This window comes from Chanos chanos, chromosome 6 (genome assembly GCF_902362185.1).
Source record: "Chanos chanos chromosome 6, fChaCha1.1, whole genome shotgun sequence".
In the NCBI taxonomy this organism is placed as follows: domain Eukaryota; kingdom Metazoa; phylum Chordata; class Actinopteri; order Gonorynchiformes; family Chanidae; genus Chanos; species Chanos chanos.
Window position 1 is genome coordinate 39,857,279 of NC_044500.1, and position 19,779 is coordinate 39,877,057.

Genomic DNA, 19,779 nt, shown 5'->3' on the forward strand with positions numbered 1-19,779 from the left:
AGATAATATCCAACTGTTTTTGTAGCTGACATTTGATCTTTTTTCATACTTTTCCTCTCTCCCTTCTGAATGTCTTACCAGGCTCTACACATCATACAGAAGAGAACAGAATACACAAAGGTACAGAGGTGTCTCATCAGAGCTGGTCTGGCAGATGTATCAGTTCAATTTAAATCTTGTGCTTTTCATGTTTGTATGGGAGACGATTTGGCTTTGGGCTGCACTACAAAATTTAAAGTCTGAGAATAAACATTAGGATGAAGTATGCATTCAGCTCAGATAAAGTAGTTTATATCTGGTAATGATTTATATAAGACCAGGCCTCTGACATACACTGATCTCTCATACAGCACTGCCTAAACCTGCCGTACTAATGGTGCTAACCACTGGTGTAGGCGTGTCTGTGTCTGGCATGATGATGAGCTGTCTTTGCAGATTTTTAAGTGAGTATATCTGATTTCATCAGGCTACATGACTACACAGTGTTAAATTTAACCCAGTAACATTACACTCGGCCAGTGGATGCAGACAGACATTTCATACCTTTGTGAAATGTCTGTCTGCGTCCAGTGACAGTCACCTGCAAATATAGAAAACCTTTGTATCACTAAATATGTCAATATGTAATATTAAGTGACCAGTTACGTAATATGTGACAAACATGTACTTGGTTCTGTCATTAATTATGGCATCATGCATAATTTACTCTACATGAAGTGTCATATATTTAGCTCTTGATTTGAGATATACTCTTATAAAATATTTATAAATGCATTCATTTAATGATATGTCAAATGTATTTTCAGGGAGACACAAAACTATAAGGTAAGATAGTTTATTTATACAGCATAGATAATAATGCCTTATTGTTGAACTCATTGTCGCAGTTGAACTTTGTGATCGACATTTCACATTTTGGCCTCTTATACCCGGCGCAATGCGGCACAAACCGAAACACAAGTGTCTTTGCTAGTTTCAGACCGATGCAGTTGTCATTTTCCCATCCAGCGGCCACGTTGTTTAAATAACACATAAACTGCACTCGGCCTAAATGCGCTTAGGTCATGCGCTTTAGACCATGTGCTTAGATCATTAAAATAGAGCCCTTGGAGTTTAAAGTCACTGAAACAGAAATCCTGTTATTCTCCATCAGAGTTTCCAAGATTTCAGTCACAAAGAGTAAGTTCTTGCATATATTCCGTTTGAATAAGAAATCTCTATTCCTATATGGTAGCATTTTTCTAAATAACTTTGCCAAAACTTATAAAAAAGATATTTAAGAGACTTGTTTCCACTTTGTTATTACTTTAGGAGACAAAGACATGCCTGTGGGACCAGAGAACAGTGGATTTACTGTAAGTTTTACATTCAAAGCAGTTCTGGGATTTTAGAAAGACTTTCCTAAAACACAGCAGTACAGAACACATAAGCTCTCAGTGAAACGCCGTAAAGAATTCTAACACAAATGACTCTGTCTGTCAGTCTGTCTCAGAAAATGAGGGGACTCACACAATGGTCACCTATTCAACCATCGAGCCATCAGGTAAGACATGATTTAAGCTCAGTTGCTTCATGGGTGTCAGAGATCGATATTGTACGTTATTTTCATTGTCATGCGTAAATTATATGACAGACTGGCCATGTAATTTGAGATATGGTACATTTTCCATCAATATCTTAATTTTTCTTTTAAGAATATCTTTATTACATTTTTTTCAAATACAACACAAGGCAAAACATAACATGACAAAAGGAGTAAGTAATAATAAGAAGTAAAAATGAAAATAATGGGCATTATCTCCATCCCCAACCCTCACCACCCCCCACAACAGAAAAGGCAGCATAGATAAATAAATATGTAAACAAATAGCAAGGTTACAGGAAAACTTGTTTTGCAGTAGAAATGGTATAAAGACAGGCTAGGCTGGTTTAGGAAACCCTTGTAATATGGAAGACAGCGTAGGTCCAATGCGTTCAAAGTAAGGGCCCCAAACTTTTATAGAAGGCGTCCTCTGAAGAGTGAAGCATACATGAAATGTATTCATTGGGAATACACTCCATTCTAAGGTTGTGCCATGATGTTTTTGTTGGAATGACGTCCTTGATCCAAAAGAGCAAAATATTCTTTCTAGCAGCAAAAGTCAATAGATTGAATATCCTCTTGTGTTTGATATTTATAATATGACCATCTGGAAGACCAAGAAGGAGACACATTGGATCTAACTCTATTGGAACACCAAAGATATCAATATCTTAATTACCTCAAAGAGGTCCATAAATACAATACTCCACATAGCCTAAAGTTCTTCATGCTTACTATGCAACTATATGTATCTGTTTAATAACATACATGTAAAGTAAAAGTTAGAATGTTTCTTTGTACAGTTTGATTCTGATTTTAGCCTGTGTGGCCATACCAGTATAGCAAACATAACTGCTATGAGTATTTATGTAATCTGGGCCAGTTTTTTTTTCCTTTTTTGTGTATTTGTGCATCATATTTTTTATCCTGCACAGTCCAAAGCATGTGTTCCATTGGGCCTACTCACACAATGGCACAACATGTTAATGTATATTTCTATATCTTTAAATTTAGTGAGAAGGTACAGAAAATATTTAACCAAAACAGACACTCATATTGTCTACATTCTATCTGTTTTATGTATTTTTCAGTCCATTACAGTTTTTACTCCGGTCTGTTTACAAAAATTTGTAAACAAAACATTGAAACTTCATTGATATTTCTCTTGTTTTAACTGTGATATTTAGCTGAGATTCTAATGTGGCTATGCTCATTTTTTTTCAGGGAAACCGACAACCGGGAGGTAAAAAATCTATAACCAGTACACATGTAGTATTAGCATGAGTTACAGTGCCAGCATAAAGAATGTATATACAGTGAGTACAATGCTACTGTAGTGCACCTCTGAATATAATGTCCAGCAAACCACATGAATTCTTCCAATATATAGTCATTTCAGATTTTAATTACAATTGCTTTTCAAAAAATGTATTTCTTTAATCGGAATCGGTTTCCTTTTAATGTTTACAGATCTTTCCCTGGTAAACCCCTTGACCACAAAGGTAAGTTTACGCATACTCTATTCAAAAAAGATACTTAAGCAACATAACATCATTGCCTTTGCCATGGGTACTCTGTGAAATGAAATAAAACATTCAAATGTATTTTTTAAGGCGATCTCATGAGAACAGCAGCTTTGATCAGTGCAGACTTGTTAAAAGCAATACATATGGTAAGCATTACATAAAAGGTACATTATGTATATTTCTATAACATGAAAAATAGTTTCTTAAAAACTTTCTACAGTGTTATCTATGAAGCTCTAATATGAACCTCTTTGATTTTCAGCCTGTTTCAGACCTGCCTGGGACCTACACAGTTGTAATATATGTATGTAATCCACCTCATAGCTCTCATATATAATATATATAAATAGGACAATTACAAATGCAAAACACACAGACCTATTTTTATTTCCTTTATGTCTATTTGTAATTAATTATGACGCGCACAATATGATGTTTGTCACCCTCAGAAGGAAAATGAAAGAATACCTCAGTGAAAAGACTCACAACCTGCAGTGCATTCACTGATATTCAAACATGTGGTATAATATTTTATCATGTAGGCCTACATCACAGCTGTTCCAGTTCATACGCATCATTATACATCATTATATTAATACATTAATACATCATAAAGTTTATGTCTAAGTACTTGCATTGTCTCTGAACAGAATACTTCAACTATAATATCTGAAAACTGATTTTTATTGAGTACTTTTGACATTCAGGTGGCATTATCATATCCATCAAGCTTTTACAGAAAACAGATCTGTTTGTCATTCATGTCAATGTTCTTATGATTACAGAACCAGTGCTTTCTCAAAATCAAGTACTTGCAATTTAACCTTTTTTTCAGTATAGCATTTTTCAGTCCAGATGATATTAAGCTGTTTTTTTCATTTCTGTAATACACAATGTGTTCTCTGTAAAGTTGTTTGGTTAATGCATATGGCCTGACCTGTTTACTGATAAGAATTGTTTTGAGCATAGCATGTATACATAGGCTGATCATTATTCAATCGGATATGCCCTTGTATTACCAGTTTAGCAGTTTAGCGTATTTAAAAGTAAACCCAGTTATACAGTTCATAATTCCTTACGTCATTTAAGAGATTAGTATTGTTTTTTTGCCAAAAGTTTCATAAATTCACACCAGTGTCTCAGCGACATCAATAAATAGAACTCAATCATGTAAATGAGATTTGATAAAAAATGTAAATTTTTTAACTGCTTAATGACATGTGAGATGACCTCTGTACATGATGTAAGTTTACAAATTCTTGCTTTCCTGAAAATTAAAACTAATGGTTTATGACATCCTGGGTTTGGGACCATCATTCCTTCTTTCTTCTGTAATTAAAGGGGAGGTCCGTTGATTGATCCGGGGGGTCATTTGAGTTTTTATGACAACTGAAATGACTTTAGATGATTTTTTGATCAAAAACCTTTTTTTTTTTTTTATCTTCGATTAATTTAGGGTGACCATAATTTGGTTTTCAAAAAAGAGGATGGGGGTGGGGGGGGAGTGATGCATCCCCCTCCTAACTTATGGGGAAATTTAAGTGTATGTCACTTTCGGTTCCTGTCGTTGTGCATGTAAGGCTGATGGTTGACAATGCAATGTGAAACTGCATCTGTACTTAACTGCCGCAATACATAGCTGGCTAGTCTTTAGTAAGACAAATAATTGCTAGCACAAAAACAATGGCAAGATGACCTTATTTCTTTCCATTCAAGTTTTGGTGGCGTTAGGGCTTTCTTTATGTCTCTTGGCTGTTGCTGCGGTGTTAGCTGTAATGAATGAGATGCAGTTTAACCAGCGTTTATGGCATGATAGTGTACATGACCGTCCACTGCTGGCGTGCAAGAGGGCGGGACCTAAAGAAAAAGGTCAAAGCACCCCACCAAACAACTTTCATTCTCTAGACACACTCAAAACTATATTTTCTTGTTGAGAGGAGGGGAAAAATGAACTAATGCAATGACCTTTACATGAAGCACCTGTGAGTTCAGAGCCTACACAGCTTCACTAGAAGATTACTCTGAGAATGAAAAATGAGCAAAGACTGAAGAGAGACATAGATAAGGAAAGCAACAATAAACACGTGCAAGAAATGAGAGAGTCATTAGGTGATAAACCTGTAAACCACTCAAACTGAATTTGTCTTATGTTGTTTTCTGGTCCCTCTGGTGGCCAGCTTGAGGCATGGCAAGCATATGCTTTCCTTGCCTTTTTAACCTGTTTTTAGGGCCTGCTGGAGACAGCTTTTCTTTTTCTCTCTCTTTTTTAAGGTCACTATTATCTGATTTACTCCAATTTCCAAAGAGGGATTTTTTTTGTCCTCAGTGACAGATATTCAGTTGAATTACATTTGACATTAGAGCGGCAAAGGTTATTGTCACGCTGGTGGTGTGATGCAGGACCCAAGTGCAAAGACACGATGATGAAGGTGACCAAAACGGAAGACTTTACTGAAACTTAAAATACAAGTGCGAACTGATAACAAAACCCGATAACAAAAAGGTGCAGCATAACAGTGTGCGCAAAACACAAACAACGATAGACAAAGACAAGGCAAACACTAGGACTTAAATACAAGGGAGAACTAAACAGGGCAAAACAGGATTGGATAAAATTAACAAGGTAATAATTGGACAAACAGGTACAGGTGAGGGGCGGAGACAGACAGAGAACAGGAGCACAAAGACATGTCAAACCAAAAGTCCAAAATGGCGGTGCAGGTTGTGACAGTTATTGTTTTTTTTCCCCTTTCCAAATGTGGAAACATACTTTCAGCTTTCAAAACACTAAAAAAAAACTGTTACTAGTGTGCAGCATTATTTGCTCCTGAGATATATGTCATTTTGTATATATTTACCTCATTGGCAGTTTTTAGTCAGTTTTTAGATTTTAGTAGAGCCCACTGCTGTAAAGGAACTGGCACAGCGGTGATTAAAAATCAATATCAACTTCTAATCTTTATACTCTGATTTATGTGAGCTTTGTGTTAATAACGTTTATAACCAGAGAAAACCTATTTTTAGAACATAAATTTGACTACTGCACTTCTTGCAGAGGGCAGAAAAGTATTTTCATAAGTAAATACCTCTTTCTATTTGACATATACTCTGGTTTTGAAAGACTGTAGATTGTGTAATTTGTTTTTTAGTTAGTTGACTACAGCTCATATTAAGTTTCTGTCCATGTCGGAAATTAAGGTCTTTCACTTCCCTGCTGGCTAAGGGTATGTCACACCCAGGTTCCCTTAAGCTGACCTTACCTTGGTGTGTCTGAGCACCATTAGAAAGTCTGAACATTATCCTGTTTTGTTAATGCTGAAGTCTTGTAATTCATCCTGCCAGCCTGTGTATCCTGTCTGTGAGTCTGCCTCTGTTTCTGTTCTGCACCTTGCATCTTGGATTACCTTCTGTCAGTGAAGGACCTGGGGATTCTGCACATGTATGCCATCTCTTGCACTAATTGTGGCATGATACCAAATATAATCTCATATTTAAGGAAAGAAAGAAACAAATAAATAAAATTCTCCATTTTCTCCTTTTAGTAGATGCTTTATTGTATTAAGAAATTGTACAGTTAGCCATTTCTAATGAAGCATGAGAGAATTTTTGAGAGAAAAAACAAGATGCACAAACATTACCAAAAACAAGAACTTGGCAGTCTAAATATTTCAGAAGAGAAGATTTGTAAACTATTGCTGTTTGTTGCCCATTAAATATTAATAACATGATATTAGCACAGATTATCAGGTTATATCTTTCATTTCTTTTTTCATGTTTGCTGAAGTTGAAACTGAGAAAATGTTTTATTATGAATACAGAACTGAACAACTGAACAACTCCAAAACTTTCTCTCTCCTGTCTCTCTAGTTGTTTCACTGTCCCTGTCCCACACTTTTGCTCAGTGGGGTGGACAGGGCTGAGTGACTCAGTTGACAGGTGTAGGTGTGTCCAGATCTCCAGCGTTCTGAGCTGACTTTCAGGACGCTGCTCTGGGAGAATGTTCCGTCAGACTGATGCAGAGTCTGGAACTCTGAATCCGCCACGGCGCTTCCATCCTCCAGCCAGGAGAAAGTGACCTGATCAGGGTGGAAGTCTTTAGCCAGACAGACCACAGAGACTTGTTCTCCAGAGAGAGCAGAGTGAGACGGAGCCAACAGAACCAGCTGTGGAGGAGATGGAGAACGAGCTAGAGAGAGAGAGAGAGAGAGGGGGAGAGAGAGAGAGAGAGAGAGAGAGAGAGAGAGATTGCTGAAGGACATAAGAGAAGTAAACATTATACTTATGTACCAGTCAAAAATGTCATATATATATGTCTGTGTATGTATATGATATATAATTAATATTACACATATAATTATTTGCTATTTGAATAAACAGATGTTTATATATCTAAAAGGAAAATTTAGATTGTAAAATGTGTGGTCTGACTAAAACCACTGATGAGAATAGTGAATAACATTAGTCTTCTTCTTCTTCTTCTTCTTCTTCAAATTAAACTTTCTCATTTAGATAAAAGAAATACCTGTGTCCCTTTCTGACTGTCTGATACTCATGTTTACTGTTTTTCATATGCACTATCAAGATGGAACTATTCTCAAAATGGAATTTTTCTGTGTCAAAATACTGACAAAAGACTTCAAAAATACAGTGGTGTTGAGATTGATAATCATGATCTTAATGTACTTTACTCACCAATACTCAATTTGGTGCCTCCACCGAAGACAGTAGTATAGCACAGTGAAAAATCCCCGTACAAAAACCTCAGAGCTGTAGCCCACTGCTCCTACTTACTCCTACTTCACCTCAGTGTTCATGAGTGGAGATGTTAAAGAGGTTAAAACAGGAGAAAATGGTCATAAACCATACAGAGATCACAGCTGAACTCATGACACTCATCACATCATCCATCAGTCAGTGACTGGACAGAATTAATATGGTTTTAATCCTGTTACAATGTGAGGAGAGTTTTTGTACAGGCCATGTATTTGTCAGGGTTCCTGCATGAACTGTTTTCTGTTGTGCCCCTGCTGGTCATTTCTGGTGCTAGCTGTCATTTGTTTTTGGTTTTGTCATGTGCTTTTGCTTATTTTGGTTTTCCATGTGCTCTGGCCCCGCCCCTCACTTATTGTGTCATTGTGCTCATCTCGTTGGAGTTGAATTAGTCTGTCTATTTAAACCCTGCCTGTTCTACCCTTTGTTTGTCAGTTCGTACCGCTTTCCCCAGTGTGTTGTACTAGCCTTCTGTTATCTGATTGCCTTCCGTGTTTGACCTCTGCCTGTTTTTTTTTTTTTTACTGTTTTTGCCTGTTGGATTTTGCCTCCTCTGCCTGCCTGCCTTGCCCTACACCTGCTTTTGAACCTTCTGCCTGTCCCTGGAACTTGCCTTTGTCTTCTGTTTTGGATTGTTCACCTGCCTATGGCTGCTCTTTGGTATGACATCTGCTTGTTTTTTGGAGTCCGCTTTCTGTCAAGTGTATTGAAAGACTGTTGTGCACAATAAACATCTCTATTCATTCATTGGCGAGTCTGCAACTGTGTCCTAAGTTCCCTGATAGTGGTAGACTGTAGCACTGTGGCCAGAACCCACACAGCCATGACAAGCACAGTAATAGACTCCCTCATCTTCAGCTTGTATCCCATTAATGTGTAAATACTCCAGGCTTCCAGACCCAGAATAAGTGAATCGACTGGGCAAACCACTTGCTCTTGTGCTGCCAGCAAGTAAAAACTTTGGAGCCTCTCCAGTTTCCTGCTGCTTCCATGCTATACTCCAAGAGCCAGAGCTCAGAGAGCAGAGAAATTTCACATTCTGACCCACGTTGGCAGACATGAATTTCTCCTGGGTCAGAACAAGACCTTCCAAACCTGTTTAAAGAGAGACGCATACTGTTCATATGGCTAAAAGAAAATGTTAGCATGTAGCATTTAACACAGTTTATCTTTGAGTGTTCCTGTGTATAGTGCCACCTTGTACAGTAGGGCTGTCTTTAAGTTCAGTAAGTATATTTACAGTCCATTTGCAAAAAATCAGTAAGTGTCCTTACCAGGGAGAGTGAGTATGAGGCCAATAACAGGAACAGTGTAGAGGGCCATGATGTTCAGGTTTAGGATCAAAGATGAGAGTAGAGTGTTTGTCTTCTTTTCAAATCAGGAGAGACACTAACACACAGCTTCTTATAAAGAACAGCCCAACACCACACTCTTACCCAGCCCATACCCGACCTCTCACAACAGCCTCAACACGCACATACTCGCACGTATTCACAAACACACACACACATACACACATACAATGATCCCAGAGAAGTTTGATAGACAGACCGAACAATTTAATTTCATTCAACAATGTGTTACAGTTTTACTGTTTTTAATGTGGGTTTTGAAGTTGAAAGGGAAACAGTTGTAAAGTGTATGATAAACGTAGTGCACAAAATAGTCCGACATAGTCACCCCAAAGTTAAAAAATCAGAGGTTTCACTTGAAGCCAAACTACCTCACATTAGGTCTCCTCTATTATCCAAATCAGTATTTCTTTGTCCTATTGCACAAGTACACATAAAACACTTAACTATCAGTCAATTACTCTTCCATTGTTTTTGGAGGATGCAATGCCCTTTTTCTGCTTTCTTAAAAAAATTCAAAAATCTTTTTTTCAGTTCTTTTATTTTTAGAGCAGCTGTCCCAGGAGACCATGCACACCTGCCATGTCACATTCTCTGCACTCTGTGGAGCATGACATGAGGCACCAGACTGGCAAAAAAGCTAAGAGTATTGCTCTGAAATAATATTTAAATGAGAAAATATGTGCAGATCTGCTGAGATCAAAGTTCTCAAAATTCATGTACATTTAGTATTGGTGTATATATTTGTGTATCTATGTGTGTGTTTTAAAGAAACTTTTTGCTGCTTCTTTTCAAAACTTTTTACAATAATTGTTTTTTTTCTGTAGGAAGATGTTCTTGGATCAGAAACTGCATGTGCATTTTATCACATGGGACATTTTCAGAATAACAAGCTGACCCTCTAATAATTCACTGCTGTTTATGAAATCCCCCCAAAAACATTGGCTGTAACAGAGGCACCAAATAATTTTCAAGACATGATATTTTGAAGAGGTGGTTTGTTAAAATAAACATTTTTTCTCTCTGCAGTGAGAAAGTTTGTTATTTGTTCAGGGATAATCAGACATGAGATGATTCTGGCATGGAAAGAAGTGTATGGGTCAAATTAGTCCTGAAACTTAAGTTATTAAACATTTCTTTACATGCTGTTTGTAGAGGATTCATTGCCAGCCTTAAAAATCCATTTATGTCTCAAACTCATTTACATATTACAAGTGTCAGTATGTAAATATGATCTCATGAGACACATTCAGAGCTAAACTGTCTCATCTTAAAGTTTCAACTTTGATACATGCTGTTTTCTGTCAAAGAACTCATTGCTATAGAGGATTGTTTTCACAGGTGATTAGTCACTGCTATCTTCTAACCTCAGTGCCTTAATTTATGTGAGTCTAGTGTAAATCCTTTTGAACACAGGAGAAATCTCCAAGTAGGAACATATTTTTGATAAAATCAGTCCATTTACATACGGTAAAAGTATTTTCATAAGGAAATACTTGCTTTTGTTTCACGCACTCTGAAATCTGTTTACTATGTAGTAAAACTTGATTTCATAAGTAAATACTTGCTGTAGTTTTTGTAGTTTGCTTTTGAGTAGGTTGATCACAGTTAAAATGAAGTTTCTGTCCATGTTACTGATATTCGTCTTTCTGTGATATATATTTCATGACACTTCCTTATAAATGTTGCTTATCTACGCTGATACTGTCCTGTGTACACTTCCTTTTGTGATGTAGTTTTCCTTCCCTCCATGACTGGTACTACTTTATGTGATACTTGTTGCCAGTAGTTTATATTATAGGGACTATTGAGCCACTTGTAGTCAGCTTTCTGATCTTCCTTCAACATTCTTGCATCTGCATCTGATCTGATATTGCAAATGGTCTAAAAAGGCAATGGTGGCAAGAGACAGCTCCTTATAACTATATGTTTGATTTTAGTCCTGCCTGCCTTGGAAGTTGCTTTGGATAAAAGAGTTTGCAAAATATTTAAATGTACATGTAGATGAATAGGTGTACTGCAAGTTTTAGTGTGTTTGAAAGCACTTGCTGAATTAGAATACCAAAAATACTATCGTATTTTAAATAAATAAATAAAAAGTGTCACCCTGTTTTTCCTGCAGTGAATGCTTTATTGAGTATAGAAAACATAAGGAAGCAAAACCCACATCCATTTAGCTTTTTCTTATGCAATGCAAGGGATTTTCTGATAGAAGCGCAACATTCAGACATGCAACAAAATAACAAGGACTTGACAATATACAGTATTTAAGAGACAACGCTTTGCAAACCATGTTTGCTGCCTGATATAGATTGAGTGATAGTAATACAGGATGATGCATGGTACACTTCAAAGCAGACTTTGGCTTTAATATTTACTGAAGTTGGCATTGTATGACTATTACATTCCACATTTAGTTTGAATTTGAAGTGTATTCTGACAGAAATAAACCTGTATAACTTTCTCTCTCATGTCTCTCTAGCTGCTGCATTGTCCCTGTCCCACACTTTTGCTCAGTGGGGTGGACAGGGCTGAGTGACTCAGTTGACAGGTGTAGGTGTGTCCAGATCTCCAGCGTTCTGAGCTGACTTTCAGGACACTGCTCTGGGAGAATGTTCCATCAGACTGATGTAGAGACTCGGCCGTCTGGAACTCTGAATCCGCCATAGCGCTGCCATCCTCCAGCCAGGAGAAAGTGACCTGATCAGGGTGGAAGTCTTTAGCCAGACAGACCACAGAGGCTTGTTCTCCAGAGAGAGCAGAGTGAGATGGAGCCAACAGAACCAGCTGTGGAGGAGATGGAGAACGAGCTAGAGAGAGAGAGCGAGACAGAGAGAGAGAGAGAGGGGGAGAGCGAGAGAGATCACAGATTTGGAGGGAAAGGTGAATTTTAAAACTAAGTAAAAGCACCTTGCTGGTCATTGGTAATATGCACCATAGTTAGTGCCATGAAAAAAGGAACTGGAAATAGGGCAGATGCTGTATTTATTTTAAATATGAGAAAAACAAAACAAAAAGAACAACAACAACAAAAAAAAACTTTTCATTGTTTAAGATTCAGATGGAAAGGCACAAGAGAAGAAGCAAACATTACTTATGTACCTATCAAAAGTGTGACATATATATATATGTCTCAATAATCTCTCAATAGTCCAAATTCTCAAAAATGTGCAAAGATTACAGAAAGATGTGATTTTTAACTCAATTAAAATGATAATAATAATAATAATTATGATAATAATAATAAGTTCTAAAATGATAATGATAATCATAATCACAATCCTAATCATAATTATTATTATTATAAGAAAAATTAAACATTCTCATTCAAATGAATGACATACCTGTGTCCCTGTCTGACTGTCTGATATTCATGTTTATTGAATTTCATATACACTGTTGATAAATTCTCAATATGGAAGTTTGCTGTGTCAAAATACTGTAAAAAGTCTTCAGAAATTACTGTGGTTTTGACATTGAAATCTTAATGTACTTTACTCACCAATACTCAGTTTGGTGCCTCCACCGAAGACAACAGTGTATCACAGTGAAAAATCCCCGTACAAAAACCTCAGAGCTGTAGCCCACTGCTCCTACCTCATCTCCACACCTCAGTGTTCATGAGTGGAGATGTTAAAGAGGTTAAAACAGGAGAAAATGGTCATAGATCATACAGAGATCAAAGCTGAACTCATGACACTCATCACATCATCCATCAGTCAGTGACTGGACAGAGTTAAAGTGGTTTTAATCCTGTTACGATGTGAGGAGAATTTTTGTACAGGCCATGTATTAGACTGTAGCACTGTGTAGCCAGAGCCCTCACAGTTATGACAAGCACAGTAATAGACTCCCTCATCTTCAGCTTGCATCCCATTAATGTGTAAATACTCCAGACTTCCAGATTCAGAATAAGTGAATCGACTGGGCAAACCACTTGCTCTTGTGCTGTCCCTAAGTAAAAACTTTGGAGCCTCTCCAGGTTTCTGCTGGTACCATGTTATACTCCAAGAGCTAGTACTAGGAGAGCAGAGAAATTTCACATTCTGACCCACATTCGCAGACATGAATTTCTCCTGGGTCAGAACAAGACCTTCCAAACCTGTTTAAAAAGAGACACATACTGTTTATGCTGCTCACAGAAAATGTTAGCATTTAGCATTTAATACAGTTTATCTATGAGTGTTCCTTTGTATACTATCACCCTGTACAGTAGGGCTGTCTTTACTTAACTCCAGTAAGTATATTTACAGTCCATTTGCAAAAAATCAGTAAATTTCCTTACCAGGGAGAGTGAGTATGAGGCCAATGACAGGAACCGTGTAGAGGGTCATGATGTTCAGTTTTAGGATCAGAGATGAGAGAGGAGTGTTTGTCTTCCTTTCAGAGCAGGAGAGACACTAACACACTGCTTCTTATAAAGAACAGCCCAACACCACACTCTTACCCAGCCCATACCCGACCTCTCACAACAGCCTCAACACGCACATACTCACATGTATTCTCAAACACACACACACACACACATACACACACACATACATTGATCCCAGTTTGATAAGTTTGATAGACAGACTGAACAATTTAATTTCATTCAACAATGTGTTACAGTTTTACTGTTTTTAATGTGGGTTTTGAAGTTGAAAGAGAAACATTTGTGAAGTCTATTATAAACGTAGTGCACAAAATAGTCTGACATAGTCACCCCAAAGTTAAAAAATCAGAGGTTTCACTTGAAGCCAAACTACCTCACATTAGGTCTCTTCTATCATCCAAATCAGTATTTCTTTGTCCTATTGTACAAGTACACATGAAACATTTAACTATCAGTCAATTACTTTTTCATTGTTTTTGGAGAATGCAATGCCCTTTCTCTGCTTACTTAAAAGAATTCAAAAAATCTTTTTTTCAGTTCTTTTATTTTTAGAGCAGCTGTCCCAGGAGACCGTGCACACCTGCCATGTCACATTCTCTGCACTCTGTGGAGCATGACATGGGGCACCAGACTTGCAAAAAAGCTAAGAGTACTGGAGTACTGAAATAATACTTAAATGATAACACAACATCGTCAGAAAATGTGTGCAGATCTGCTGAAATCAAAGTTCTCAAAATTCATGCACATTTAGGATTGTTGTCTATATTTATGTATGTGGGTGTGTGTTTTAAAGAAACTTTTTGCAGCTTCTTTTCAAACCTTTTTAAATAATTGTTTTTTTTTTCCTGTAGGAAACTGTTCTTGGATCAGAAACTGCATGTGCATTTTATCACTGAAAAAGTATTGACTGTAACACAGGCACCAAATCATTTTCAAGAAATGATATTTTGAAGAAGTGGTTTGTTAAAATGAACATTTTTTCTCTCTGCAGTGAGAAAGTTTGTTATTTGTTCAGGGATAATCAGACATGAGATGATTCTGGCATGGAAAGAAGGATATGGCTCAAATTAGTCCTGAAACTTAAGTTATTAAACATTTCTTTACAAGCTGTTTATGGAGGATTCATTGCCAGCCTTAAAAATCCATTTATGTCTCAAACCCATTTATTTATTGAAACTAAGAGAGTATCATTAGATAAATATGGAGAAAGAAAGAAGGAGAAAGCGAGAGAGAGAGAGAGAGAGAGAGAGAGAGAGAGAGGAAGAAGAAGTAGAGAGAGAGAGAATCATAATGAGTAGCTGTTCAGGAAACAGAGCTAAAGTGTCAGTATGTAAATATGATCTCATGGGACACATTCAGACCTAAACTGTCTCATCTTAAAGTTTCAACTTTGATATAAGTTTTTTTCTTTATTTTACTCATACTTTATGTCAGCCTGGTGTGAATAATTCTTAATAAAGGAGAAACTCCCAATTAGGAACAAATTTTTATTAAATCAAATCATTGAGATATAGAATATTTTTATAAATAAATACTTGCTTTTACTACACCTGCCCTGAAAGTCTGTCGATTATGCAGTAAATTTTTTTTTTTTTCAAAAGTAAATGCTTGCTTTTATTTTACGCCTTGTGAGAGTGTGTTGACAATGTAGTAAAAATAATCTTTTCATAAGTAAATACTTGTTTTATATAATACTTGAATGAACATTGCTTTCCTCTCCCGCCATATGCACGGCTGAGCTGCCCTTGAGCCCGCCCCCTGGGCGCTGCACTGCGTCTGCCCACTGCTCCGGGTGTGTGTGCTTTCGTGTTCATCACTACCCTGGATGGGTCAAAAGCAGAGGTCACATTTTCCCATTGTATGGACAAATAAAGTAAACTTAGACTTAAACTTAGTTCATTCTATGGGGACTATTTAGTCAACTTTCTGACCTTTCTTCCACACTCTTACATTTGCATTGTTTAAAAACTTAGTGCCGGCACTTATGCAACAGACAGCTGCTTATGGCTTATATGTTTGGTTTGTATCCTGCCTGTCTTTGAAGTTGCTCTGGATAAAAGTGTCTGCTAATTGGTTAAATGTAAATGTAAATGGAAGTGAATAAATATACGGCAAAATTAGAATGTTTGACAAAACTGGGTGGATTAGAATACCAAAAAAAGGATATCATACATTAACTAACTAACTAACTAACTAACTAACTAAATAAATAAAAACGGTCATCACATTGTTCCTTTAGTGAATGCTTTATTGAGTATAGAAAACAAAAGGAAGCAAAACCCATTGGTTCCATTTAGCTTTTTCTTATGCAACACAAGGGATTTTCTGAAAGAAGAACAACATTAAAACATGCAACAAAATAACAAGGACTTGACAATATACAGTATTTAAGAGACAATGCTTTGCAAACCACTGATGTTTGTTGCCTGATATAGATTGAGTGATAGTAACACAGGCTGATGCATGCTGCACTTCAAAGCAGACTTTGGCTTTAATATTTATTGAAGTTGAAGTTGTTTGACTATTTCATTCCACATTTAGTTTGAATTTGAAGTGTATTCTGACAGAAATACAACTTCAAAACTTTCTCTCTCCTGTCTCTCTAGTTGCTGCACTGTCCCTGTCCAACACTTTTGCTCAGTGGGGTGGACAGGGCTGAGTGACTCAGTTGACAGGTGTAGGTGTGTCCAGATCTCCAGCGTTCTGAGCTGACTTTCAGGACACTGCTCTGGGAGAATGTTCCGTCAGACTGATGCTGAGACTCGGCCGTCTGGAACTCTGAATCCGCCATAGCGCTTCCATCCTCCAGCCAGGAGAAAGTGACCTGATCAGGATGGAAGTCTTTAGCCACACAGACCACAGAGGCTTGTTCTCCAGAGAGAGCAGAGTGAGACGGAGCCAACAGAACCAGCTGTGGAGGAGATGGAGAACGAGCTAGAGAGAGAGAGAGAGAGAGAGAGAGAGAGAGAGAGACAGAGAGAGAGAGAGAGAGGGGGAGAGAGAGAGAGAGATCACAGATTTGGAGGGAAAGGTGAATTTTAAAACTAAGTAAAAGCACCTTGCTGGTCATTGGTAATATGCGCCATAATTTCTGCCATGAAAAAAGGAACTGGAAATAGGGCAGATGCTGTATTTATTTTAAATATGAAAAAAAACAATACAAAAAGAACAACAACAACAAAAAAAACCATTTCATTGTTTAAGATTCAGATGAAAAGGCACAGGAGAAGAAGCAAACATTACTTATGTACCTGTCAAAAGCGTGACATATATATATATGTCTCAATAATGTCTCAATAATCCAAATTCTCAAAAATGTGCAAAGATTACAGAAAGATGTGTTTTTTAACTAAATTAGCATAATAATAATAATAACAACTACTAAAACAACAATAATAAGAATAGTCCTAATCACAATCCTAATCATAATTGTTATTATTTTTATAAAAATTAAACTTTCTCATTCAAATGAATGACATACCTGTGTTCCTGTCTGACTGTCTGATATTCATGTTTATTGAATTTCATATACACTGTTGATAAATTCTCAACATGGAATTTTGCTGTGTCAAAATATTGTAAAAAGTCTTCAGAAATTACTGTGGTTTTGACATTGAAATCTTAATGTGCGTTACTCACCAATGCTCAATTTGGTGCCTCCACCGAAGACAGTAGTATAGCACAGTGAAAAATCCCCGTACAAAAACCTCAGAGCTGTAGCCCACTGTTCCTACTTCATCTCCACACCTCAGTGTTCATGAGTGGAGATGTTAAGAGGTTAAAACAGGAGAAAATGGTCATAAACCATTCAGAGTTCAAAGCTGAACTCATGACACTCATCACATCATCCATCAGTCAGTGACTGGACAGAGTTAAAGTGGTTTTAATCCTGTTACGATGTGAGGAGAGTTTTTGTACAGGCCATGTATTAGCCTGTAGCACTGTGGCCAGAACCCACACAGCCATGACAAGCACAGTAATAGACTCCCTCATCTTCAGCTTGTATCCCATTAATGTGTAAATATTCCAGGCTTCCAGAGTCAGAATAAGTGAATCGACTGGGCAAACCACTTGCTCTTGTGCTGTCAGCAAGTAAAAACTTTGGAGCCTCTCCAGGTTTCTGCTGATACCATGCTACAACCCAAGAGCCAGAGCTCAGAGAGCAGAGAAATTTCACATTCTGACCCACATTCGCAGACATGAATTTCTCCTGGGTCAGAACAAGACCTTCCAAACCTGTTTAAAAAGAGACGCATACTGTTTATACTGCTCACAGAAAATGTTCGCATGTAGCATTTAAATTAGTTTATCTTTGAGTGTTCCTGTGTATAGTGCCACCTTGTACAGTAGAGCTGTCTTTATTTAAGTCCAGTAAATATATTTACAATCCATTTGCTAAAAATCAGTAAGTTTCCTTACCAGGAAGAGTGAGTATGAGGCCAATGACAGAGACAGTGTAAAGGGTCATGATGTTCAGTTTAAGGATCAGAGATGAGAGAAGAATGTTTGTCTTCTTTTCAGAGCAGGAGAGACACTAACACACAGCTTCTTATAAAGAACAGCCCAAAACCACACTCTTACCCAGCCCATACCCAGCCTCACACAACAGCCTCAACATGCGCACACACACTCTCTCTCTCTCTCTCTCTCTCTCTCTCTCTCTCTCACACACACACACACAAGCACACACACAAACCACACACACATACACATTGATCCCAGAGAAGTTTGATAGACAGACTGAACGATTTAATTTCATTCAACAATGTGTTACAGTTTTTAATGTGGGTTTTGAAGTTGAAAGGAAGCATTTGTGAGTTGTAAAGTCTAAGATAAACTTAGTGCACAAAATAGTCCGACATAGTCACCCCAAAATGAAAAAGAGGTTTCTCTTGAAGCCAAACTGCCTCACATAAGGTCTCTTCTATCTCCCAAATCAATATTTCTTTGACTTATTGTATAAGTACGCATAAAACACATAGCTATCAGTCAATTACTTTTTCATTGTTTTTGGAGAATGCAATGCCCTTTCTCTGCTTACTTAAAAAAATTCAAAAATCTTTTTTTCAGTTCTTTTATTTTTAGAGCAGCTGTCCCAGGAGACCGTGCACACCTGCCATGTCACATTCTCTGCACTCTGTGGAGCATGACATGAGGCACCAGACTTGCAAAAAAGCTAAGAGTATTGCTCTGAAATAATATTTAAATGATAACACAACATCGTCAGAAAATGTGTGCAGATCTGCTGAAGTCAAAGTTCTCAAAATTCATGTACATTTAGGATTGTTGTATATATTTGTGTATCTGTGTGTGTGTTTTAAAGAAACTTTTTGCAGCTTCTTTTCAAAACTTTTTACAATAATTGTTTTTTTCCTGTAGGAAACTGTTCTTGGATCAGAAACTGCATGTGCATTTTATCACATGGGACATTTTCAGAATAACAAGCTGACCCTCTAATAATTCACTGCTGTTTATGAAATCCCCCCAAAAACATTGGCTGTAACAGAGGCACCAAATAATTTTCAAGACATGATATTTTGAAGAGGTGGTTTGTTAAAATAAACATTTTTTCTCTCTGCAGTGAGAAAGTTTGTTATTTGTTCAGGGATAATCAGACATGAGATGATTCTGGCATGGAAAGAAGTGTATGGGTCAAATTAGTCCTGAAACTTAAGTTATTAAACATTTCTTTACATGCTGTTTATAGAGGATTCATTGCCAGCCTTAAAAATCCATTTAAGTCTCAAACTCATTTACATATTGAAACTAAGACAGTATGATTATATGCATAAGAAAGAAAGAAGGAGAGAGAGAGAGAGAGAGAGAGAGAGAGAGAATCATAAAGAGTAGCTGTTCAGGAAATAGAGCTGAAGTGTCAGTATGTAAATGTGATCTCATGGGACACCCTCAGACCTAAACTGTCTCATCTTAAAGTTTCAACTTTGATACATGCTGTTTTCTGTCAAAGAACCCATTGCTATAGAGGATTGTTTTCACAGGTGATTAGTCACTGCTATCTTCTAACCTCAGTGCCTTAATTTATGTGAGTCTAGTGTAAATCCTTTTGAACACAGGAGAAATCCCCAAATAGGAAGATATTTTTGATAAAAATCAATCCATTTAGATATGGTAAAAGTAATTTCATAAGGAAATACTTGCTTTTGTTTCACCCAT

At 37.1% G+C, this 19,779-nt stretch overlaps 2 protein-coding genes and 1 gene segment (V, D, J or C); all 3 read right to left on the reverse strand.

Annotated features, from left to right (window-relative positions):
• Positions 1-6,980: 6,980 nt before the first annotated feature.
• Positions 6,981-9,201, reverse strand: LOC115815403 (immunoglobulin lambda-1 light chain-like). The segment is given in 4 exon segments: positions 6,981-7,294; positions 7,801-7,827; positions 8,680-8,973; positions 9,153-9,201. Coding segments are annotated over 4 exon segments (684 nt in total).
• Positions 9,202-11,708: 2,507 nt separating this feature from the next.
• On the reverse strand, positions 11,709-13,564 carry LOC115815404 (immunoglobulin lambda-1 light chain-like). The gene is made up of 4 exons (XM_030778362.1): positions 13,516-13,564; positions 13,039-13,332; positions 12,733-12,759; positions 11,709-12,040 (listed from the first exon to the last, which is right to left on the reverse strand). Exons 1-4 carry the CDS (start codon positions 13,562-13,564, stop codon positions 11,709-11,711), a joined length of 702 nt encoding a protein of 233 aa, XP_030634222.1.
• Positions 13,565-16,207: 2,643 nt separating this feature from the next.
• On the reverse strand, positions 16,208-18,073 carry LOC115815405 (immunoglobulin lambda-1 light chain-like). Its single transcript, XM_030778363.1, has 4 exons — positions 18,025-18,073; positions 17,548-17,841; positions 17,245-17,271; positions 16,208-16,539 (listed from the first exon to the last, which is right to left on the reverse strand). The coding sequence occupies exons 1-4, from the start codon at positions 18,071-18,073 to the stop codon at positions 16,208-16,210; spliced, it is 702 nt and encodes a 233-aa protein (XP_030634223.1).
• Positions 18,074-19,779: the final 1,706 nt, after the last annotated feature.